The sequence below is a fragment of the Musa acuminata genome, chromosome BXJ2-9 (assembly GCF_036884655.1).
Source record: "Musa acuminata AAA Group cultivar baxijiao chromosome BXJ2-9, Cavendish_Baxijiao_AAA, whole genome shotgun sequence".
NCBI classification, from domain to species: Eukaryota; Viridiplantae; Streptophyta; class Magnoliopsida; order Zingiberales; family Musaceae; genus Musa; species Musa acuminata.
In genome coordinates this window covers 9798387-9824690 of record NC_088346.1, presented here as the reverse complement: position 1 = coordinate 9824690, position 26304 = coordinate 9798387, and the positions used below count along the sequence as shown (strand labels likewise).

General features: G+C 36.5%; 2 protein-coding genes and 1 pseudogene across 2 annotated transcripts; 1 reads left to right on the top strand and 2 right to left on the bottom strand.

Moving 5' to 3' along the window:
• Positions 1-54: 54 nt before the first annotated feature.
• On the bottom strand, positions 55-11527 carry LOC135623056 (U4/U6 small nuclear ribonucleoprotein Prp31 homolog; annotated as a pseudogene).
• Positions 11528-12091: 564 nt separating this feature from the next.
• On the bottom strand, positions 12092-15062 carry LOC103997935 (uncharacterized). The gene is made up of 3 exons (XM_009419278.3): positions 14920-15062; positions 14096-14626; positions 12092-12624 (listed from the first exon to the last, which is right to left on the bottom strand). Exons 2-3 carry the CDS (start codon positions 14544-14546, stop codon positions 12575-12577), a joined length of 501 nt encoding a protein of 166 aa, XP_009417553.1. The 5' UTR covers positions 14547-14626; positions 14920-15062; the 3' UTR covers positions 12092-12574.
• A 5866-nt stretch (positions 15063-20928) lies between these two features.
• LOC135623055 (GCN5-related N-acetyltransferase 5, chloroplastic-like) lies at positions 20929-25925 on the top strand. Its single transcript, XM_065125555.1, has 2 exons — positions 20929-21743; positions 25444-25925. Exons 1-2 carry the CDS (start codon positions 21076-21078, stop codon positions 25667-25669), a joined length of 894 nt encoding a protein of 297 aa, XP_064981627.1. The 5' UTR covers positions 20929-21075; the 3' UTR covers positions 25670-25925.
• Positions 25926-26304: the final 379 nt, after the last annotated feature.

Here is a 26304-nt window from a genome sequence, read left to right as displayed (position 1 = left end):
TATGAAATTTCATCCAATAAAGAATTCACTTACCGAAGAACAAAAATCTGAAACTTCATCCAACAAATTTTCTATAATTAACACAATTTTCTTTTATAACTAACACATTGATCCGATGGTTATACATCAAACACCGTTACCAACATGAAGGTAGAGCTGATGACATTAGCCACAGCGAGTTCTGTAGCATCTAATGAATGAAGCATAAATCACCCAAGAAATGCATTTGAAGTAAATTTACAAATCCATATGCTGAAGAATAATCCCAAAGTAATTTACAAATACATTTTAGCCATCAAACCTATTTAAAAAGGGGGGATAAAAATCAAGAGAACTTTGGTGTAATCCCCAAGTTATCGTATTCACGTTGCTGGCACGCTCCTCTTTGAGGACTCGATGTTTCATATGTGTTTGGTACTCCTGAATAGAAACAGGTAGAATTTTTTTTCAAAGGGAAGAGTGCTGTTATACTACTCTAATCTAAAAGCCATGTCAGTGGACTATGACCAAGAATAGATGAAATGGACTGAAGAAGTTAGGGTGGTGATCATCCATGCCAGTGAATTCCTGCTTGCACAATTGTGTTCGGTCTGATACTGGGACAGTAAAGAACAGATGCCCACACATATTGCAGGTTAGCTGCCACAACTTCTTGGGGGCTCTGCGTGGGAGGCGAAGTCAGAGTGCAGCCTGCCACACAACTCCCAGATCTATACAAGAACCCTGTTGGAGATCAGGAATTCTAAATTAAGAGGTCATCCACATGACAGATCAACTCAAAGTTCAATTCAGCAAGTAAAAATTGGCCTGGTTGATAGATTGATGAACTATATATAACTTGCAGATACATGAAATGCATATCTTCGGTTATAACACTTTCAAAGCACATTAAACTGGCAGCAAATACCACAAGTCCAACTTGAGATAATAAAAGAGAGAGAATTCCAAGTATGTACACTGACCTAAAATTACATCCTCTTGATCTTCGAAAATGTCCCTGTCTCAGAAAAGTAGATGCTTTGTGTTCCGCTGCCGAGCTGGGTCCCATAAGCTTGTGGATTTGTAAGTTCTATTCCCTGATGAACACACAAGCTCAGCATCAATTTAATTCATGCTGAGAATTGTTGTTCTAACAACATGTAATCAGAAATAAGCATACAATTTATGAGATGATCAAATTCGGAAGTACCAGATGGCCAAATCAGAAAACCACATCATGTCTCTCAGATCATAACTTACAGAATAAAAAATGGCCAACTGCACAAATAAGTTTCATCTGACGACAGTCACTATACATCACAGCAAGAACTCTATATCATCTGATATGCACAAAAAATTTCACAGAGCGCAGACATAGACGAAGCTTGCATAGATTAAGACATGCAAAGAAAATTCTGAACACTGTCAACTTAAGGTAATGGACTATTTCTGTTTCATGTCAAGCCACAGGCTTTTTAACATTAACCAGAATTTCAAGTCAGTGGCACAAAGGTCATCACCACCTTTAGCTTTATATTTTTTTGTCACAACCGGTTCTCAGTTGGTGGTGACTTGGTGTCCAATCTAGGGGTACACGCAAGATCAACAGAAGAACCATCAAATCTCAGGATCACAATAATTTGACCCCAAGTGATGACACATAAAAGACAACCATCTTCCCTAATAGATTGAATGAAAATGATCTAGCAACTAAATGCATTATTGACAGAAAGACTAGAATGTGAAGACACATGATCATAGTAGTATAATATTCAATGTTTTTATAACATAAGCAACACTATTTTGTATACACAGATTGGCTCTTTGATAGCCTATTCATGGCACTTATATTGAAGTATTGATTTACCACCATTAACAGAGTATCTCATGTTTTCCATCCTTGCAGATCTCTGAAGCTTCCACTGAAACTGAGAATCTCAATCAATTTCATAACTAGGTATGGTAAGGTCTATGTAACTGAATCAATTTAAAAGGCTCTGCTTCAACTGTAACTGAATCCAACCCACTCCTTAAACATATCATAATATGATCTGCTACATGAATGAATGTGATTATTATTTTACAAATCACAGAAATCCCTAATTGGTTTAAATTGTAGGCCAGAAAAGAACAGAGCAGAGTGCAGCACTATGGGATGACAACTTTCAGAAATATGGATAATAACTATTTTTTTATTTCTATTTTCTCCATATGCATTTCATCTAAAACAACTTTAAGTATAAGCACAAGAACTGTACTTCATTTTTTTAGTATTTAGCTAAATATTTGAAGTAAAAGCACATGACCTGTTCTGAAGCTAAACATGAGACTAAGCATGCATTAACTTCAAAGCTTCATCATTCTTTATCTAAAGAAGGTAACTTTTTTTTACCTATACTAGCTTTATCTTTTGTAGTTTGGTCTTTATGATTAAGTTGCAAACCCCAATGTAAACCTTCCCCATTTTAGACATTATACCCCCAATAAAAGAAATCCAACTTAAACTTGTTGAATCTCGTATTTTGATGATGAAACTACTTGATATATGTTTATGATTTAATCTGCGTTTTGAGTGACGCAGGATGCTTCGATCAGGATGAGACAATTAAAGCAGGAAAATCATGTTGTGCCGAAGGAACATGTCAGAAGATTGGACGTCGGGCCGGTGGATCGGTCAACGTATCGACAGAAGGCTTCGGGCCGTGGACTCGGGCATCGGGCCAAGAAGAGCGGGTATTGTGCCAAGGATATCGGAGTTGCGGGGTCAATTGGCCGATTGGGCAATAGGCTGCAGGAGAGGACGATGCGCCGAAGAATCGGATGAAGCGTCGAGGGACCAATGACATGTCGGACAACTTGGTTAATTGCTTAGGATTAATTGTCTCGATCGAAGTTTTGTTTTTGTTGTGCAGGATTAACTATGATAACGATGAAAGACATAAAGCGAAACAAAGTGTCGGAGTCAAGCGCGAAGGATTTGTTGTGAGTTCGAGAGTTCGACGGAAGTCCGAAGGTTCGTCGGGAATGCTACCGGAGCTCACCGAGAAAGATCGGAGCTTGCCGAAGAAGCTCATTGGAACTCGCTAAGATCAAATCGTGAAGTCTAGGAGCTTGCCGAGAGTCCGCAGAATGGTTTCCGAGAGTTCATCGGAAGACCGCCGGAAGTTTGCCGGAAGCTCGCCAGAAGAAGTCTTGACTTGCGGACTTTGTAATAGCTTAGAAAATGTCTTTAAATTCATAGTTAGCACGTTAATTAGGGTTAGGATTAGGTGTTAATCCTATAACCCAAGTAGGAGCCAATTAGGCCCAAGTTCGGACTGGTTTGGACCAAGTTTGGAGCCAAACCAAGTGAGCTGAAATAGTGAAAGAGGTGCAACCGCCCAGGCAGGGAGGTAGCACCGCCCAGGCTATGTCTCCCAGCGAGACTGGGCGGTGCAACCGCCCCAGCCAAGAGGTGCAACCGCCCAGAGCTCAAGTTTCGAGCCCTGCCAGGCGGTGCAACCTCTCCAGTCAGGCGGTGCAACCGCCTGAGCTCGATCTTCGAGCTCTGGCAGAGAGGTGCAACCGCCTCTGACAGAGGTGGCACCGCCCAGAGGCTCAGTCTTCGAGCTCTGCCAAGCGGTGCAACCTCTCCAGTCAGAGGTGCAACCGCCTGATCCCGGAATTCCGGGATTTGATGGTTTTGAGCTCCAAATTTGAACTGGGTTGGGGCCTATAAATACCCCACCCATTCAGCACAGAAAGAGCAACAGATCCACTCCGAATTCCTGATATTTTCTGTGATTCTAAGAGCTCAAAATTGTGTAAAGTCCAAAAGTTCTCCTCTTTCTGTTCTTCAAAGTCTTGAGTTGTAAAGAGAGGAGAGAAAGGATCTGTAAAGGTTGTCTCCTGAGCCTGTCAAAAGGAGAGAAACTGTAAAAGGGCAGTTGGCCTTCGCCTATTGAAGGAAGGCCTCTAGTTGACGTCGGCAACCTCATCGGTGGAGGAAGCCAAAAGTGGAGTAGGTCAAGACTGACCGAACCACTCTAAATCTCTGGTTTGCGTTTATTATTTAGCACTTTATCATTACTGCAAACCTCCTACATAGCTACTGCCCTCTGCGCTTTTACGAACGATTCTCTAAGTTCAGATCTTTCCGAATCTGCATTGAGACGTAAATCGATGTTTTCGTACGATCTTTACATCGCAGTTTACGCTTACGCTTTGATTCCATTCATAACTGCGAACTGCTTTCTGCACATTCACAAAAAGATTTTCAAAGTTCAGTTTCTGCGTTTAGACGTAAAACTGCGTTTAGACGTAAAACCACGTTTAGACGTAAAACTGCGTTCAGACACAAAACTGCGTTCAGATGCAAAACTGCGTTCAGACATTAAACTGCGTTCAGACGTAAAACTGCGTTCAGACGCAAAACTGCGTTTAGACATAAAACTGAGTTTAGACGTAAAACTGCGTTTAGACGCAAACTGCGTTTAGACGTAAACTGCTCTTAGACGCAATCTGCGCTTAGACGCAAACTGCGCTTAAATACAAACTGTGAATCGGCTTTTGCATCATAATAGATTTTATTGAACGAACGCACCTTTCGGATTTAAATTGCTGTAAGATTTCCGCTGCACTAATTCACCCCCCCCCCTCTTAGTGCTCTCGATCCTAACAAAACTCACCCACCAAATTGAATAAACTAATAGGGAGGAAAGTTTTTCTTTTCCATGAAATGTTGCATGATACCTACAATTCCTAGAATTTGGAGTTGCATCAATATGTAATAAACCAACATACTCTTCAAGATGGTACAACAACTACAACAATAACAAAGTCATAATATCCCAATTAATTGGGTGAAAGGTTGCATTAGGTAAGTGATTTAAAAAGCATCAGGAGCCAAGGTCCCAAAATGCCCGAGGCACTCGGCGCTTGCCCGAGCGAAGCGAGGCACTCTGAAATATTTAAATATAAAAAATATATAATATAATATAATATAATTATTTAAATAAAAATATAGTATTAAATTAAAAAATATACTGTTAACACTTGACAGCATATTACTTACTGTTAACAATAGTTAAAGGGGAGGAAGAAAGTTAACAATAATAGAGGATTAGTTTAAGATTGTTGCAGCAGCGCTACGAACGACAGCAGCGGAAGCTGCGAACAGCAACAGTGGTAGCCGCGAAAGCTGCGGATAGTAATAGTGGTAGCGATGGAAGCTACGGACAACAATAGTGACAGCGGCGAAAGCTACAAACAACAGCAGTGGCAACGGTGGAAGCTGCAAACAACAACGGCGACAGCGGTAAAAGCTACAGACAACAGCAATGGCAGCGACGAAAGCTCCAGAGGGGGTCCGTCGGTGGCGAAGGAACCTGCAATCCACTCCCTCGACAGTGGAAGGAACTGCACATGGAGCAACAGCAGAAGGAAGCTATGGGGGTCGTCAGACTCATCCGTCGGTGACAAAGGAAGGCTCGATCCACTATGTCTGCGGCGGAGGCAACGACAGAAAGCGTCGACGGTGGAGGTAAAAGCAGTGCTAGGGTTGCTCGGGGTCGCGCGGGCGTGAAGGGTGGCTTTTGAGGTAAGAAACTACATTATTTAACCAAACCAGATTTAAAAGTATGGTTCGGTTCGCTTAATAGAACCGGGCTCGCCCGAAGCGCACGACAACTGGCCTCGAGCGAGTGCCCAAGCAGCGCCTCTTTGAAGCGCACCGCTTGACCCTTAAACGAGGCACTCGGGCCTCGCCTCGCCCAAGTGCCTAGGCGAGCGCCCGAGTTCCTTTTTAAATCACTGCATTAGGTAGCTAATAGCTACCACGAAACTGTGACATGGATGAGATAAAAATAGTAAATAACTTAAACCAATTTATGTTGCATATATACTCACTTGTACGGGTGTAAATGTCAGATGATGTCAATCCTGAAGCTGCCCCACTGCTTCCAAAGCGTTTCTCCTTGAACCTATTACATTCAAGTCAGCAATAAAACTTTTTGATCATCATTAGGTACACCATTTACCTACATATACTTTATGGCACCTTTAAAAAAAGGAGCCAAAAAATTTGAGACACCTATTCAATCAGTTAAAGCTTTCAATGAGCATATTGTGGAGTTCAGGTTAATTTAGAGGACAAAATGTGACCAAAGGATGAAGTGGATGACCTTTTTGCAGCTTTTGTAGCAAGCTTGCTCTGCCCAATAGACACACGCAACTTTCCACTTCCTGCCTGACCGAGCATACCATACCCTTCACCCAAGCCATCACCTAATAAAAGATAGATAAAAACATAAATAAAAAAGTGATGTAGTTAGACTAATCATTCAGAAAATAATCTGGCAAAAGGACAAAGTCCATCACAACCAAGATGGTACTTCAATGTTCAAAGTCAGACAATCAACCTCCTCATATAGTGATTTATTCTTTTCAACTAATATTTGTAAGCATATCATACAGATGGTGAAAAAATAATAATTTAGGAATAACAATAATTTTATACACTATAAGCAGTATAATCTGTGTTAACAGTAATTATAATAAACTTTCTGTGGCCCAAATACTAGACCACAAGATTAGTAAATGAAAGTTAATAAAGTGTGACGAAGAATACTAAAAATAATTCACACTACAAAAAGTTAACATTAAACAAGTTGTGCAAATAAGTAGCATCCAAGCATAATTCATGCCATGGTTAGGATCCTGGCGCTAAGCAGCAAATAATCAGTGACTGCATCTAGAAGGACACAATTTAGACATTTGTTGCCCATTCCTGCAAATATACTGACCATCTGATCTGATGCATGTGCAAGGGTTCTCACACGGGCCATTAATTAGTAAACATTAAAAAAATGATGAAAACAGATAATTAACAGGATGATACTGTCCATGTGTCTGTTTAAGGTCTCTATTCAAATCATGCTTTAATTCAAAACAGAAGAGTTTTGAAACAAACCTTTAATTTTTTTTCAATTAAATCATATAAAATTCGCACCTGTCAAAATGACCTAACAATAATAAAAAAGAATCATGGATGAATGAGCAAAGAGAGTGGATAGCTAATGTTTTTAAATCAACACTGGGGGGCAAATACTCAGTGTGAGTCATGTGAAAGGTGGAGTCCACACTTGAAGAAAGAGCACCTTTAAAATGTAAAACATCCAATATATATTTACAATTCAGTCAGAGATGTATATGGAAATAATAATTTATATATAAATACAAGAATATAGGCCACCAATCCCCTAAACTTCACAAAGTATTGCAATTTGTTAAATGAAGATGATTCTACACCTAAAATGTAGTTTTCCTGGAATGCATGTTAATGGTTCTAAAACTCCCAACACCATAAAACAGAAAATTATAGCTTAAAATTAAGAATTTATAAAGAGAAGGAACAATTATATGTTATAAATTTCTACCAAGGCCAATTGAAGTGATACTGAGAGTCAATACAATTATTTTTATATTTTAATTTAAAACAACCAGCTAAGAAAAATCTAAAACTGTAATATAAAATGTCCTAATTCTCCAAATCAAATTAATTAGTAGATACTATTTTAAGGTTAAAATTTTTCATTTGAAAGAAAAAAAAAACTTGAGCTGTAAATTATCTAACATATCATCAACCAAGAATATAAGTTCCAATCCTTTAAGCCAACTATTGTCACCTCTTGAAAAGAATATCTTAATTTCTTCTTAAGCCTCTATAAAGAATTGGAAACTCTAAAACTATGCTAAATTTGACTTGATTCTGATGTAACTAAAGATGATTCTGCATCTTATTCTATTGCAACACACTGTCTAAAATATTTTCAATAGCATTTGAGATCCATCCTGCAAATAGTTCACCACCGATGGATCTACCTCCCACATAACACTTAATTCCAAAAAATAAAGTAATTACGATAAGCTTTAAAAAATATGTTGACTATTCACAACCAAAGTCGTGAGCATTTATCTAAACCCAATAAGAAGTAACCAAAACGTCATTTTGACTTGAATATTTGTCCTCAAGTTACAGACTATAATCAAATTCACTTGACTGAACCATAATTCAACAACTCTCAAATAGAGATTAGAACAATTATCACATACAAAAATCAGTACCTACTCACCTAAAGAATTCTCTTCAGGCACTCCGAATTGCATCCTGTTGGCCAGCTTCCTCATATCAGTTATTGCATATCTGTCAAATATAAACACAAAATAAAAGGTATTTAGTTATGAAGGTTATAACAAAAAAGGCATCAGTTGCTTTTCCAAGTGCTGTTGTAAGAAACTGCTACCTTTCTTTAATTTTCCGCAGCCGACGACCACCTCTCTTCTTTTTGGGCTCTGAATATGGCACCGGAAGAGGTTTTGGTTGCTTTGCACGGGGTGGTTCTTGCCACTTTTCAATCCTTTTACCGATTTCTTCTCGCAAATCTCTTCCAGTATTTCCTGTAGGATCCCCTCTGGTTGAGTCAACTCTTGCTGCTAGGGTTGATTTTGCAGCCAATAGTCGGCAAGCATGAGTTCTAAGCGAAGGGGGGGTGCTCTGGAAAATCTCAGTCTGTTGAAGATAACCTGCACGAAACTGAGAGGTTGCAGTACAAAAACCCAGCAAGAGTCTTTTTCTTTGCCCCAAGAAGCTGAACATCACACGCTGGCATTTTTGCTAATGCTAACAAACCTCCAGCAGTTCCCATAAGTTTAGCTGCAACTGCACTTCCAACGATTTCTGAAAGGTTTGGCACAATGTAACCCATTATACTCTCTACGAAATCAAGAACTTTCTTTTTTGTAAGGTCAAGAGCAAGGGCTCTTTCACATGCATCAATACTTTTCTGGAGGTTGTCTTCTGAAAGAGGCTGTCCACTTGTAGTTGATGCTGTTACAGAAACAACCATAATAATAGCTGAAGGTAACAGACATTCCAAATCAACAAGGGTTAAATACATCTCATTTCCAATCTTCTTGACAACCCGAGCATAATCAATTTGGTGATGAACAAGGGACTCAAGCTCAGGAAATTTCAGACGATACTTATCACGGATAAAATTGTGAATTATAATGATCTCATTTTTTATATCCACTGATAAAGAATTGCAGTCAACAATGACTTGATACTCAGGATCATCCTCCAAAACTATCCCATGACTAGAAATATCTGTTCCTTTCTCTAGAGCATCATCCAATTTTTGACAAAGAAAGAAAGGAAAAGGAGAGAATCTCATTAAGACACAAAAATGCAAGTCTATTCAATATAAAAGTCCATTTCACCAGTAGCAAATGTTAAAAACTATGTCCCAAAGAAAAACAAAATAAGTTTTCCAAAATAAAAAAACTGAAGCCAGAAATGTACACCACTAAAATAATCTTCTAATACTTATTTGGATAAGAAAAAAAAGGATCAATCTGAAAACATGGATAATATCCGAGTAAGAAAAATCACAACATACAAGAAACAAAGGGGAAAAAAGATGAGCATTACCCAAGGAAATCTAGTGTTGGCCAGATAGGATAGGACAATCTTGAATAATATAGCATGTATATAATATAAATTTAAGACATATTGAAAACAGGAAAAAGAAGGAAAGTTATGAGACCAATAAATAAATATTGGCTCACTACAAGGAACATGATGTCACAGTTTATGATCGTTAATCCAAAAAACAAGGAAATCAAGAGCATCTGGAGTAATGACGCTGACCTGCATAATATCATTGTATCTTTGTGTCTTTTGCAGTTTTGAAACACTATCAAAGTCCTCATAATTGAGAGTTTCAATATCCAGCATGTCACCTTCATCATCTTCTTCCACAGCAGCTGCATCAATATTCTCATCATCCTAAAAGACAAGGTCGATGGAAAACATGAGCCGATATCACAGTAAGCTGCAGTGACTAAAACAAAGTTAAGCAACGAAAAGAGGCCTCAATGATAATGCAATGAAAAGAAGCCATATAAATAGTAATTATTTGTTACAAGTAAGAAAGATAGTGCAGGCACAATTAATAGAATTGATGTCAACTCACGAGTTGGACTTCATTGTCAGATAGCTCATCAAGATCAGCCAAGAAGGAATCTGCAAGTCTGGCCTGTGTACGAGCAACAGGAGGAATAATTAGTTTAAGTCAGCTTCACCGAAGAAACATCAAGCTTTCTGAAATCAACATGCTCATGTCAAATCTAATCCTTAACATTTAATAAGAATTTTTTTTTCAGAATTTTCACAAGCATGACCTAAAAATGAATACAGAACATTAAAGTCTGATTGGCATCAGTTAACATAACAAGTTACTTAGCAGTGCAGCAACAATAAGCAATAAAGAAACATGTGGTCACCCAAAAGAGGTATCCACTTACAGTTGTGTATCAACAACCATGGCTATTTGTTGTGCTGTGTCATGCTGTACATAAGGGCCAACCACATGTTAGTGATATCAGGAAACTTATTTCGTGGCTCCTTCTGAGCAATTTATCTTGCTTCTATAAGGCTCCTAATCCTTGAAATGATTTTCATGTTTCTAGCTATCTAACAAACGACACGATACTTATCATCAAAGTTGAACGATGATAAAATTTGCAATAACTAAGTATGATAAAAGTATTTAAAAAGTTCATTATCAAAAAAGTTGTTGCTTGCACCAAGAAAATACAGGTAGCTTGACTACACTAACTCTTATTTATAACACTTCAAACAACAAAAAGAATGTCTTCTAGGTTAGTCATGATTTAACCTGTAGGTTAAAGAGAAAACAATGAAGAAATTATCTTGCTACTTTCTCATCCTCCTCATTGGACTACTTCCTAAGGTGCAAAATTATCATAAGCATGAAAGAAGAGTGCAATATAAGTTGATTACTAATCAGAAAGGAGATATGTTTACCAACCATTTGTTCTCTCAATAATTAGAATCCAAAGCTGAATGGCTGGCAAGATCTGCAAATATCTGCTGATACAGATACAAAAAGCAATAGCAAGAGGTTAATTGCTAGTCCAATCAAGCCTAATTATGTCACACTCAGATATGAAGAGGTTAACAACAAAGGAACAAGTGCATAGCTGACCACTGTCCATCCAAGTCATTGCATGCTTATCAAAAGATCGTCGTATATACCACGCTATCCTAACATAGGCAACTACATAATTACAGAAAAAAACAAGCGCCTATAGACCAACCGTGGCTACTTCGCACAATCGTCTCCAATATCAAAAGACAACGAAACTATAGGACTTGTGCTGCGTTCTCGACCAAACAAAGCGGAAAGCCTACCACCAAAATAAATTGAATTCAGCAACATTTTATATGCCGATTGCCAATCTGCGATTCACCGACTCCAAACGATTCAAGAAAGCGGTAGCGGAAATTAAAATATTCTTTCATTCAATCTTTCGATTGTTCCCCAAAGAAAGAGGAAGATTTTGTATGAAGAAAGTGCGGAGGGATAAGGGTAAGAACAGAGAAGGAGAGCACCCACGCCGCGCCTAAGAAAAGACCGTGACGTTCGCAAACTGGAACTAAAAAGCTTGCCTCGTCGATGGAAATTGGAGAGTTGGGCATTAAGAACCCTAAATTTGGGGCAAACGGCGCGCACGAACCGATGAAGGCGACACACATGTCGGATTCGGGTGTAGCGGACATCCGAAAAGGATCCGCTGCCTCCGTAAGCAGCCCAGAGTTATTTTATGGCTCGTCGTTCGTCAATATGAGCCGGGAGCAACTGTGTACGGTAATATCGGATTCGGATTCAATGTACACAACCCGATAACCCTTCTTGACAACAATTGAGATCAAAGAAACAACTGTACCAAACAGAAGCTTTCTTACTATTGAACTTCTATCCAAACTATCAAAATAGTTTCTTAATTTGGAATCTTTGCTTCTTGACAAATATTGACACTAAATAAAATTTCTGTGTCAAATAAAAAGAGCTCTGGGAAGAAAAGAACTATAAGAAGATATTAAACAACTGCTGAAATCTTCATGTATGAGAGACAGTTCCTCGACATCTACTGCAGTTGCAGCTCAAGTCAAAACCTGGTGATAAATGAAAACATGATGTGCTACACCTTCTTATGCCTACAAGTGAAGATGCAAAGATTACTGTAAATCTCATAGCCCAGAAAGAGATGAATGAAGAATTCATACTATTTAATCAGCAATTGCCAGTGCAAATGCAATTGCAGTTGAGGACCATACCTACAGGCCGCAAGGAGTTTTAACGTTCCTTGACCTTAATATTTACAGCAAAAAAAGAGAAAGGATAGCACCATATGTACACAATATATACAGAAGAATTGTATTTACACCCAATTGTCCGGTCCGGCACCAGAGAAATCGTTCTGAGGCAGAAAACAAGGAGATAAAGAATAGTATTCACAGGTCTATTTGAATCTTCACCGAGGATGCATCTCTTTGCAGCTTCCTTCACTCTTGCTTGCATCTTTGCAAGGAATGCTTTGTCCAACAAGAAATTTATGTGCTTTAACATCCTAATAGCTTCTTTCTTGCTTTGTTTAATCTTTTTTTTTGTTTTTTTCTGAGGCACCCCATGATCTTCATATCTTCATCAATACAAGGAACACACCAATGACAAGCTTTCAGCGAGTTGTTTCAAGCTGACAAGTGTTCTGCAAGCCACTCTTCGATATACCTTTTGCTATCTGCAACAATAAAATGATACATAAATATATATGAAATATATCTACCAAAAATTCAAATCAAATAACATAAATCATAATGCATAAAGCTAAGGATCATTCTATTAAGGTAGACATCATATTTGAAAAAAGGTTGTGGCAGAAACATGATTTGTAGTGCCACTGCTCCTCTAAGCTCATTCTCATGCCTTTGAACTTGAAAGAAACACATTTTATTTCTTCAAGATAAGAAATACTAGATGATCAACGATACATAAAATTACATTCAACAGGACCCTTTTTTTTTTTGGGAGTTTCAGGAACGAAAGAGGTAGTGGCCAAACTTGCGTGCTGAATCAACCAGAGGAAATAACTAATATCCTAACAGTTCAGCTAATATTTACTAGCTAAAATTTATGAGTTCGAGAAACTGGATTAGAACTGCAAATTTCATGTACTTAAATCAGTGCAAATAAGAAATGGTAGAAGTTATGGGTTGCAAGTGGGCATGAGATAAAAAGAATGCAGATTCATCGAAGATGTCAAAGCTATGATATTTAATGAGAACAGTAATAAGGGTATATACCAGTATACTGAAACTCATAATAGATCATCTAACCTAAGCAAGAAAAATTTTGCTTACTCATCCATGGAGTAGAGATGACATGTAGAAGTATATTAAAGCATTTTTCCAATAGAAACCACTAGACAGTAACAAACGGATATCATTCAGTGACTAAATTAGAAGTCAAGATGGTTAACAAAGGAAATCACTCTTATGCACAGTCAGCTACATAAACAACCTTTTCTTTTTATTTGAGCAACTGGAAACATTGAATGGATTAATCTTGAATAGCATAATTGGCAATAAAAAGGTCCTTTCTTGAAGGAAGACAAAATGGCAGCAGAAATTTCCTTAGATCATTAACTATTTCTGAAAAAAAATATCTCTAGGTGAAAAGAAAAACACAAACACAAATTAAAAAGATAAATTATAAGTGGAATTGAGAACGTCCAACAAAAGGCTAGAGAAAACATGCACCCGTGCACCGACGCACAACTACAAGACTTCAAAGCAAATGTTAGATGTACTGCTGCTGCACAACATGTAAAGTTTTATTGAATTGGAAGTGTAATCCCAACCATCTTTTTAAAGCAGCATAACATTACCAGTATACTTTCATGAGAGACCATTATTCTTCTAATGGCAGCATTCTCCCTACATTTAATCCAAGAAATCTCAAGAGACATAAGGTCAGCATTTAAAGTTCCAACAAGTGCAACCGGGTTACTTCTCCAAGCAATCTTTTTGTAGTGGGAAAACAAATGATTATTATGCTAAATAATGAGTTCTTCTTCTGAAAGAAAATGAAAAAGGAAAACCCACATAGTGAGATCAAACGAATTAAGACATAACAAGTAATGAGGCAAAGCAATAAAATGTCCACTAGAATGACAATTTCTATCAAACAAATTGATTCAAGATCCGATTTACCAGAATAATCGTAGTCCGTGAGATCAACAGCACCTATAACATGCTTCTGGGAGCCGTCCACCACCTCGCGACGACCACGGCCATAGCACGGGACCAAGACAGCGAAGCTGCGCTCTGTATCGTTCTCGGTCCCGAACTCAGGGGCGTGAGGTTCCAACCAACCGATCGACCAATCGGAATCATCGGATTCAGAACCAGACATGCATCCTCCATCCGAGGGCACCAGGACTACGTCATACTCCTTATCTAACCGCCGTTCCTCCCGGCTATGCCACTTCCTCCTGATTCTTCTCGGACTAGATCTGATTCGAGGCCCGCTCACAAACTTCAACGAATCCAGCTCCCTGAACCCCGCGGCGGAATCTGAAGAAGAGCTCAGAGATGGATTGGGAGTTTCATGACCTTTTCCACCCAAAAGCCAACGGGATAGAAGGTTAAAAGCCACATCCATATACTCTAGGAAGAAAAATCCCGCGGCGCCTGAGGCAGATCGCGACCAATGGAGACGAAACGAGACGTATCGAAGTTTTCCTGACAGATGGAAAGCAAACCAACTCAGGGCCGATATAAATCGAACCTTCATATCTAAACCCATCAACAATCATCAAAATCACAACTTTTCTTACCGAAAGCCCGCAAGAAAACCAAAATCACAGAAAGGGAGGCAGCCTTCTACTGTTTACCTCTTTACAGAACAATAGATCTTAAATTCGAACGAGCAGAAGTAGAACAAGCAAATCCCGAGGAAGAATATCTCGAAATAAAGCGTACTTTTCGATTAAAACTCCTTAAAAACCGCAATAAATTAAATCTCCGTCTCTTGCCTGGTTATCGGAAAGTCGATTCGATAAGGACAACTCTGATTACAACACGGGATCCAGCAATCCTCTGGTCGAGGTCTCCTCCACACAATCGGCAGGGGGATGGCTCTCTCTCTCTCTCTAATCTCGGTGCCCGTCCACCATTTATCGACCTCGAAGAGGCGATTTGGGCTCCGCGATACCGTGATCACGGTCCAGATTCCGTGGATCCGAATCTTCCGTGAATTCCAGCCGTTCAATACGGGATCCCCAGCTATATTCATCCACGGGACCTACAGAAGTTACGTGGCACAGGGTGCCTGGTGGGGCCCGACGTTTGGTAGGTTTGGGGGGATGACGTCTTCGCGTACCTCTAATACTGTTGCGATTTAATGGGATTCTGGCATTTGGCGGCCCAATCATTGCACAAGTCTACGGTGCATGATGTTGCCACGTCAGTTAAATTTGCTACCTCCTGATTTATGAATACACTCCTGAGATCATTTTATTCAAAGATCGGCCCAAACCACAGTCGTCTAAACATACTTTTGAGTTTTATTTGGAATGCTTAGTTTAATTGACTTAATAATTAACATCATTTACTTCTATAATTAGGGATAATCACATACTATCATATATAATTAGTTATATTTATCATTTCGATCTCTATATTTTCAAAAATTATATTGTGATTCTTATATTTATGAAAATAAAATATTTCACATCATTGTTCCAACAAAATCTCTCTTCCTTTTTTTTATTTTTAATTTTATAAAATTATTTTTTTAACAAAATCTTAATGTTTCACTTCATAAGTATAAGGATTTCAATATAACTTTTAAAAATATAAGGATTGATATACTTGAGATAACTAATTACAGAGGATAATTTATAATTATCATAGATAGTATAAAATTAATTTTTCAAAAAAGTTTAGGTATGAATTATGATGAGAGAAATATCTACCTCTTATTATAATTTGACAAATGATAATCCAATCAACACCCGGTCAATAAGCATTGACTAAATATAAAATACATAGAAATTATTTTCTTAAAATATTTTGATTAGATAAACTAAAAAATCCATCAAACCACAAGGTTAAATATTATTTACCCTAATTTTTTTTTACTTTATTTTATTACTGACTTTATCATCGGAAAGACTACGTAAAAAAAAAAAAAAAACTCACTCAATCTTAGTCTTATGAGTCGACACTAAATCAGACATCCAAGACTTTCTCGATTGCTTCTTACAAAGATAAATCCCAACCAAATAGATTTGTACCCTCTCTTAATAGTGCACTAAAACCAGATCGCAGATTTCTTAGCTCAAGTGATTTAGAATGCATCTGATGAGAGTGGTGGCTTCCTGGAAACTTCATAGCCAGCACCAGAAGTGAATGATTTGATCTCGAATTCATTCATCGTATTCAACGCTCAACAGTAATTGTGGTTGAACTTTAAATCCTCGACACCGACGACGCATGGAGTCGTGTGTGAGAGAGATGTTTCTGCCATGGAAGACGACACGAGGAAGAGCTTCCTGGTAACTCCACAGCCGACGAGTCTTCTCAGGAACAGAGAAGGAGACAGAAAAATTAAGTCTTTGCAGTCCGAATATTGAATGCTAAGTAAAACTTAGCACATTGAAAGCATGAGGCTACTCGATGTACGTATCATTAAATATTGCTAGAACTTGACTCTGACTAACGACTTTGATCTTAAAATCTGTGCCCAAGTTTGATTTGGATGCCTCCTTTCTTACCCGAACTATTTTTCCAAGATTGATTGATTGATAGTTGACACACGAAGAAGAACAATAAGAGGTTGTCATTGTCATTGTCATGTTCATGAATTTTAACATGATATAATTTGTATTTTCTATCAATTATGACTTTAACATATGAAACTTAGTCGACATTTATATAACGTGCCACCTTAATTACCAAATACAATGAATCACATTAATAGAACATCTATAAAAAATATTCACTTGTGAAACTGATTATTATAAAAAACATTCACTTGTGAAACTGATAATTACAAAGTCTTACCATCAAATCCCACAAAAGTTAGTAATCACAAAAATAATATTGTTTGCATGTACATTTTCATTTGGAACTTAATATAAGCTATAAATATAGTCTCTCGAAGAAAGCAAAATGTGAGATATAAGCTATAAACATATTATATCGTCGAGATATAACCATTTACAGGTCTTTGATATTTATAAATGTATATTAACTCGATTGTTTAAAATATTTTATTAGATAAGTCATGGACGTAATATTTTAGGAAACAAAATTATATTCACATCTCTTGTCTTCGAATCAAAAGTACGATAAGAGATACGAAATATGAGCACTTTTTATATTCAAAAAAAATTTCCTTCTAAATACTCAATAAAATTTGATTTTTTTTAATTTTTAAATACCCAATGATGTTTTTGATAATACTCGAAAGATAGATTAATCGATTCCTATCCGAAGTAGAGAGATTGCGATGAATGGGAGGGAAGGTTAAGTAGTGAAAATAACATGACAATGAATGTTGAGGATTTATTGAGTAAAAGGGTGGGGAGAGAGAAGATATGAGGTAAATGAGAGATTTCTCTCGTAAAGTTCCAATCATTGTATTAGATGTTATGATCGATGGGGAAGAAAACAAGCATGATATATAGACATGTGGATCTAATGTCATAGTTACATTCAAACAATCGATCAAATCATATGTCACGTCATTATCATCAAATCAAAACTAAGGGTATTTTTATTTCTTTGAAGGCCAAATAGATCGACTTCATGTTTATTATATCACAGTAAGACATGAGAACCATGACAAAATAAAGAAAAAAAAATCTTTTATCATGTTTCTATCGATAGTCGAGTATTTTCTTAATGAGTTTGAGTTAATATAAATATATGAATAGATTTAAATCAACCTTACTTTTTAATTTTTTTAATAAAATTTCCAGGAGGAATGCAAAAAAATTGAGGGACTGAAGTCTATGAATAGTTGAAGGGAAGAATTGGTTCAACAATCCTTAATAAAAAAAACTCAAATTACTTTCAAATAAATAGATAATTAAATAAAAATATTAAAAGTAAATATTGATAGCGTATATATTGTGCGATCGATGAGGTGTTTTTTCAATGACTTAACCTTATTTAGTGAAGAAAACATCATGCGAAGAAAACTAACTAAATTAGGTCTTAAAATACATTCCTTTGATCTAGATTTCGACTAATTCACACGTGGTACGATGTGGAATATGTTTTCACAAGTTATACATTAATAATTATACTTAAGTATTTTTATTATTTACGAGAGATTCTAAGGATTACATAGATTCATAACTACGATCGTCTACGAATTCTCTCATACAGGAAAGTCCATACTAAGGATGTATCTCGTAAAAAATATCATTTTAGACCGATATATTTTTCCTATGTCTCTATATAAAAGTATTAATCACTATAGAGATAGAGTTGATGATAAACTTCATATCTATGTGTACTAAAGTGTAAACCATTATATTTTTTAGTCAACCAACCAATCAATTTATTATTATTATATATATAACATCCTTCTAGGATCTTCTTTCATCGTTGGAAGGCTTATTTTAGGTAAACACTTATCTTCCTCAATGACACTAATCCTATTTAAGTATTTAATAAGACAGTCGACTATATTTATTATCAGCTTTAATATAAAATATAAAAATAACTAAATAAAAAGCTAGCCATCTAATATAATTCTATCTAACCTTTATGTGTCTACTAATTTAAGTATTTATAAATTCATTTTATAATAAAATATATTATAACTTTGTAATCACAATTAATAGAAATAAGAAGAGTAAGGTTTGAGATCATAAGAGTAGAAATTAAATTCTTAAGTCATTTTGCTTTAGTACAAGTGGGGTCAAATGCTACAATTAGTCTATTTAGTTTATTGGTAAGATATAATATTTTCATCAAAAATAAATATGTATCCAAATGTAAACTTAATATCCAAAACCAATTGGCATCACTATAACTTTCAAAAACTTTTTATAAAATTAAGTCCATAATAAAAAGTATCCTTAAGGGATATGAAAAACTCATTCAAGAATATTTAAGTGAGTCAAACTTAGGTTACTAGTATATCTACTAAGTCTAAATATAATATAAGAAATATCGAGTCTAGTTTTATTTGATAGATAAAAATGAGATCTAAAAATTTGAAAGTATTTTTTTTTTGTTTACATAATAATTATTATTTTTTAACAAAATGAATATTTAGATCATAAGGAGTGGAGATAAATGAACACTCAAAATATCTAATTTTTTTAATTATGTTTTTAGTATAATGAGATTGTGATAATGATATAGAAATAAAAGATTTTTAGATTTTCTATCAATTTTATCAAAATCTTTCATTTCAAAGTGATGATTAAAATTAAATTAAAATAAGATATTCTTTTAATTGATCTGAAGTGGATACGACCAAGTCTACTAAATACCACACAATTCAGAATTTAAAACAATAGAGGAAGTTGATTCATCTTTGTTAATCGAAAGATTGATTACATTAAGCGTAAAAAATTCTTTATATACCAAGTCTTTTCTTATTTACATATCTCCCTTAAAGATTACAACTGAGCTTCTCAAACTATTCTATAGGCTAATTATACAAGGAAAGATCTACTAATTAATTTTCAAGGGATATCTAGCATATATATCACATCTTCAAGTGTAAGTATATTTCTCAAAATATGCTTTATGTTCATGTGTTCAGTTCCTACTATGGCTACACTTTCTTCACTTCATATCTAGTTAAGAGTAAATTCATTCTTGATTAACATAAACATGAATATTTACACCAAATGATATTTGGTTATACTTTTATTTAAATTTTGGGGTTAGCATCCTATTTAGTTTTATTCAGAGGTATACATGTTCGAGTAATAATAATAAAATAACATCAAATTAAATCATAAATAGGTTAAATATGTAGAAATTAAAATAGAAAGTTTAGCAAAAAACAAAAATTGAAGGCATAAAATCAATATCCTAAATGTATTCCTTGACATTGTGAATATGAACACGTTCCACACCAATCATGAAGGAGAAAAAAAAAATAAACCAAGGAAAATAAGTGAAAAAAAAAAAACTGTTTTTTTTTTTATTTTAGTATTTCTTTTTGCTTGCTCGACTAGCGTGGGTGAACACTGCTCGTTGTTTATCCACGTGCCGACATATAATTTTATAATTGTCTAATGGTGTTATAATATATATAATTTTTAAATTTTGGATATCTATTAACAAATTTAAATAATTTTTAATTATTAATTATTTATAGAGGAAAATAAAAAAAGGTGAGGAAGAGTTTTATTTTTTTTTCCATGAAAATTTATTTTTTTTCCCCCTTCAAATTCCAACACAAAGATCATGACTCCAAGTGGATTCATCATTTATTGAACCCAGGGTTGTTTGTTCTCCTCCATCCTCTTTAGAGTTCCTTAAACCATAATTCTTCTATCATGGAGTAGAATTATCCGAGCACTGATATCCTTTGTATTTTGTTTTAGTTCTTCACAATCAAACTATAACTCCAAACTATTTTTAGAACCATAGATTAATTTTACATGTCTCATGCTTCATAGATCACAAAAGAGTCACATGAAATCAGAGTCAATTAATCAGTGTCTGCATGTTCTATAACAATCATAAATTACCTCCTATTACCAACCATTGCAGTTCATATCCATCAATGTCAATTTGAAGGCTAACAATATGAAAATAGTACAGTAATTCCCATTTTGATTTCAAAAATACAAGATGCCAAACAAAATGGTAAATCCCACCACCTAAATATGATATTTTTTGATGCAGCTTTCAATCTTTGTGATTGCCAATGGAGTACTCCAAGAAGGGAGCTTATCCAATGAGCAGTCCTCATGTGAGACACAGATTGAGACTGACACCATGGAGGATACACACCCTTTATGTCCTGCTGCTGGGAACCCTGAGAGGCCCCACAATCTTCTCCTCCTCCTCCTCTCTCTCTCTCTCTCTCTCTCTCTCTCTCTCTCCTTCCCCTATCTTGCCTCTGTCCCTCCTTGAATTGATTCCTCCCCAGTCTCTTCTTCCCTCATCTACATCGGCAACGAGGAGGAGGAGGAGTGAAGCCAACCATGGGTTGTCCTCCCACTCCCCTTCCCCTTTCTCTTGAATGCACACTCCGACCTTTCCTGTTCTCCTCCTCACCCCACCGCCCCTCACCTTCTTCGACAACCTTCTTCTCCAATACCACCACCCTCTCCCTGCACAAGTCCCGTGCTTTGCCCCTCCTCAAACTCCTCCGCCGCTTCTCCTCCCCTTCGGCGCCCCAACCCGTCACGCCCTCCCCTCTCGACTCGTCCCCGTGGCCCGGAGCCTTCCTCGGCCCCGACGGCCTCCAGGTCCTTCGGGACTTCCGCTACACGGTGGAGCTCGACCACGGCGGCGGCGGGGGGAGCGGTGGGTTCCTGGAGATCCGCCCCATGTTGGCCGAGGAGCTGGACGCCACGGCGCAGCTCCTCGCGGAGTCCTTCGCCGAGTCTATGTTCGTGCCCGCCCGCTACGTCCCCCTCCTCGCCTTCCTCGTGAAGCAGTACGTCGCGGAGCGGGGATGCCTGGAACCGCACGTGACGGTGCTTGTCGGGTTCTACAGGGAGAGGGGCACCGAGGGGGCTGCTCAGCTGGCGTGCACCGCTGAGATCTCGCTCGACGCTCGCGGAGCCAATGCCGCCCCGCCCACGCCGGTCCCTCCCCGGGAATGCCCTTACATCTGCAACATGGCTGTCAGAAAGGCGCTTCGAAGGTCCTAACTCTGTTCTTTTACTTCTTTCCTTCACGGTTCCTTATTATCGAGGAAGAAAAAATTCCACCTTTCCTCGAAACAAATGTTATCAATTTTATGCAAGAATTTTGATCCTGGGGGTTGGAATAGAAGGAACAATTTTCACTTCTTTCGTTCCTGGTTCCTTATTATCGAGGAAGTCCACCTTTCCTCAAAACAAATGTTATCAATTTTCTGCAAGAATTTTGATCCTGGGGTTTGGAATAGAAGGAACAATTTTCTATCATTCATTGTGATTTTGTGGTCGTAATCTCTGTTCACAAGCCATTCTAGGAAGAAATGGCATTAACTTGTGTTCTTGCTCATGGATTGTGTATGAAGTGAGCAAGGCTGCTTTGAGAACCTAGAACAAGAAAGATGATGCAAGTACAAGCTTTGTTTCAAAATTCGTACACACTTATATTTCTTCCATCCTAGGAGATGATTTTACCTAAGTTGAACATGATCAAGAAGACATGAAACCTTAGTAATTAATGAGTAATGACATGACTAGGAGTATGATTTAGAATTTCAAACTTTGGTACTTGGCTAAAATGCATATAATTGTTTATTATAACCAGACCATTCAAGTCATCTATTTCGAAAATCCTCTAAATTGGCCAGTGTTTGTACTTTGTACTTTTAACTCCTAAAGTTTTATTTTTTTAATAAGTAGAGATTTTTTCGCATGGTTTCTAACCATGCATCTGCTATTAGGGCAACTTATGGCCTTGCGTGTGACTGTATTCTAAATTCTCTTTGATGTATTTTGACGATGGCTTTAGGTCCGCACCATAGAAAAAGACCACTGCACTCTATATGTTGTTAAGGATTATATATTCATCTTGTTTCCTCTTTCTGTCATAATGATGATTCTGTGCAAAGAAAGTTAGCATAGATCATGCTTGATTTTGCTTTTCTGGATTCTTTTTTTTTAAAGATCACCAACTCATGAGCTTTTCTTTTATTTCAAACATTCTCTGGTTAGTATCATCATAGAACATCTGATTTGCAAAGCCTGTTAAATTAGGCATACATCATTCTGTCCACATTCAGTCCGAGCACTCCCTCTCCAATATTTCATTGATTCAGATTAACAATTCATGCTAAACTTTTACAACCTATGCAAGTTGGAGTTTTCAATATTTCTTTTGGTTTGTTGTTGTTTTATGTGAAGCATCTGGTTCCCTAGTTTTGCAAACAGGAGCTTGCTCTCTTGTTTTGCATTCATTTTTAAATGGTGAATCATCTTCTCTATTTCTAGGCATAAAACTATTTTATAGAATCTTTTATCTTTTCTCAAATCAAGCATTTATCATTACAATTCTCAAGTATTGCCATCTAACAATTACAACCCATATAAATGCTTATTCTTGCACAGTGTATTGAGTATTCGATGAAGGAGGCTTGTGTTTGAGGTTTTCATCCACAAAGCATTAAGGCATGCATCATATAAATTCCGTAACACAAAAAATCTTTAAAAAAATAGGACACCACATGGCTACCATATGACAATCAAAACTTTGATATTTTTGCCAGATTTTCAACGCAATTTTGATGTAACTTATCATCTACTTTGTCCTGCTTGTGTTTACCGAAACATCTGTAACATAATGGGAAGTCTCCAGCATTCGTCAGTGTCCTCCATTTACATGACAAAATTATGAGAAGCATTTCAAAGCATTTGGGCTTCGTAGAATTCCTGATATCCAAGACAAGGTACTTTTTTATCAAAGAACTCTCAGCTGTAATGGCTGGTAGGCAGTGAGGAAACCAATAGGTCTCTTTACAACCTTTGAAATGTCAGTATGATCATGATACTGGCCTAAATTAAACCTGAAGAAAGAAAATCTGATGGATTATTAATATCTAATGAACATTCCTGAGTTTTCTGGTTGCTTTTCCAAACTTGCCTTCAGAAAAATAAGATTTTATTCCAAAGAAAAACAGTGATGGTAATTTAAGAATTTTGATTAGTTCATGCTGATTATGCCTGGATCCTAGAATCCAGTAACTATGTAAATACTCTTTTTTTTTTTTAAAGGAATTAGCAAACAAACCTTTGTGACTAGGATCTAATGCTCTGCATTTTCTCCACTTAGGTGGACTATATACTTGGGAGTCTTCTCAGCTTCTAGTCATACATCAAGTTAGACTTTTATTGCATCTTAAATTCATACCTAAATATTTTTACTAATGTATGCTGGAAAGAATTTTAGGAACTTGGAGATTTTTAAGAGTTCAAAGATCATTAGAGTTCCCCAAAATTAGGATAGAAGACTTGTATAACTGCATACCTACATGACTCTAAGGTAATGTTTCTTGGTACAATCTTTGAGTGAGCAGTACATCTGAATCTTTTTATTTTTATCACCAGAAGAAAGTAAGATGATCAAAGAAGATTTGATCTTAAAAATTATTTTAGTGAAGCTGTGAGCAGACGTGAGAGCAAGAAAATGACCAAAGAAGGATGCCTGAGAAATGATTTGTCTAAATTCAGGAAAGAATCCATATAGTCAACTCCAAATAGTCAAGACTTGAACCTTCACACAAGAACCAGCTTCGACATTATTATGGTTAGTCCTTCAGAGATGGGTTCATAAGTTGGCTTCATGTAGTGCCTCATCAATGACTGATCAAGACGGACAATAATAAAGATAAAAGTAATTTTAAACATTTGTAGGAAAGGTTGGGGGTTTAGGCTGTGTTCTTGACAGATAAAATATGGAGCCAACCGTAGACAAATTTATTGGTTGCAACTTGAAAGGATATTTAAGTTGCATATATGTTTTCATGATTAAGAATGTCAAAGTTTAAACAAAAAATGGAGGATAGCCTGAGACTTGAAACAAGTAGCTAATGGAGTTGGAACAAAAATTAACTCAGGTGATGGATTAGCAAAGAAATAAACACCTTCATTGCCTATATCCTAACATGATTAGCATATGACTGCAGCTTACATTAAAACTGTTAATATGGGCAGTTTTAGTGGCAAAATCACGAGTAAGAAAAATATTCTTTTAACAGTGGTTTCTCACTGAAGCACAATTGTCAAGCCAACACAATGATTGAATGTAACTAATTGTTTCTCAAATTTGAAAAACCACAAGCTTGAATATAACAAAGAATACTTGGCATATACCTTTTTCATATCAACACGTTGTGCATTGGACAGAATCTTGTAAAGGGACAATGCTAACAAGGCAGTAAGCACTATGCTTATGGAATTGGTTTTTAGAGTCACTTCAGTAATTTCAGTATCCAATCCATCTTGTTGAATGATCATTCTCTTATGGTACGATATCAATGCTATCATTTCCTTAGTAGAGCAAGTTGCACTGTATGCAGTGTGTGACTGAAGCTAAATGTTTCTTCTTAAAGTGTGGTTAGAACAGTTATCTGGAATGACTAACCCAAGTTTTCAAAACCAGTTGGATAAGTGTTGATTGTGGGATATTTTCAGTCCAACCAAAGACCCATGCCCAATTGCCAAAATCAGTATCAAATTAAAATTTAAATCCTTGTTCTAACTTTCTATACCAAGCTTCTTTGAAACCCCAAATAGTAGAAAATATGATTTCTCAATTGGTGAATAAAATCATCATGTTGCAAAACACTTGTTTGCAATTATTCTTGGGAACTATGAAGGATTGACTTGCCATGTTCTTTAATCTTGTATCAGGAGAAGAATTGGTTGGCATCTCCTGAGGGCATGTGAGGAGCTCATGACTCAAATGAAGACCGAAAGAAATGTATACCTCCACTGCAGGGTGATCGATAAGGTTCCATTTGACATGTACCAGAAAGCTGGTTACAAGGTTGTCAAAACAGATGGTTTCTTGGTTTGGTTGACGCTTCAACGTCGCAAGTACTTGATGTCCAAAGAACTGCCCCATGAAATTGGATGACACTACATCTGATACATCTCAAAGTGATGATCATCAGATCTGATACTCTTACATGTGATACTGCTGTATAGGGAAATCTATCTTGAGGTTTTATGTACCAAATAATTATTTTGTTGGTGAGCAGCTTAATGCAAAGTATCACGAGGAGTATCATCATTGAATCTGTTCCTGGAATTACCGTATGGTTTTATATATGTACCCGGTGCGATGCTCTTGGCGATAGTAATTGATTATAATGGTTTATAATCTGTGTGGCCATCTGATGTTTTCATGTCCATATATAGGATTTCTTTGTTGTAATCCAGAGAAAATATGTGACAGAATGTGTGCATATTCATTATACTAAAAGCTTATTTCTCACATATATATTTAAATTTAATATTTTTCTAATGATTTAAGTTAATGGGTTCTATGGATCAACTAATTCTAGTGGAGTTACCACTTTCTAATTTATAATTAGGGTCTCTGTTGACATCTGGATTTGTTTGTGCAAGTGTATTCTTATACAAGTGATAAGTCCTAAGTTGGAGGTTATATGTGAGTATTTTGTATATTATTTTAATATATAAAATAGTTTAAAAATTATAATTAAGTGTTTAGTGTTCATTTGATATTATTTATGCTTCCAAATAAAA

Excerpts from the sequence above, each read along its gene's own strand:
- LOC103997935 (XM_009419278.3), bottom strand. The coding sequence starts at position 14,546 with ATGGATGTGGCTTTTAACCTTCTATCCCGTTGGCTTTTGGGTGGAAAA. Across the intron at positions 12,625-14,095 it reads CACGGACTACGATTATTCTG|ATAGCAAAAGGTATATCGAA; the intron begins GTAAATCGGATC and ends TTATTGTTGCAG.
- LOC135623055 (XM_065125555.1), top strand. The coding sequence starts at position 21,076 with ATGGGTTGTCCTCCCACTCCCCTTCCCCTTTCTCTTGAATGCACACTC. Across the intron at positions 21,744-25,443 it reads GTCAGAAAGGCGCTTCGAAG|GAGAAGAATTGGTTGGCATC; the intron begins GTCCTAACTCTG and ends ATCTTGTATCAG.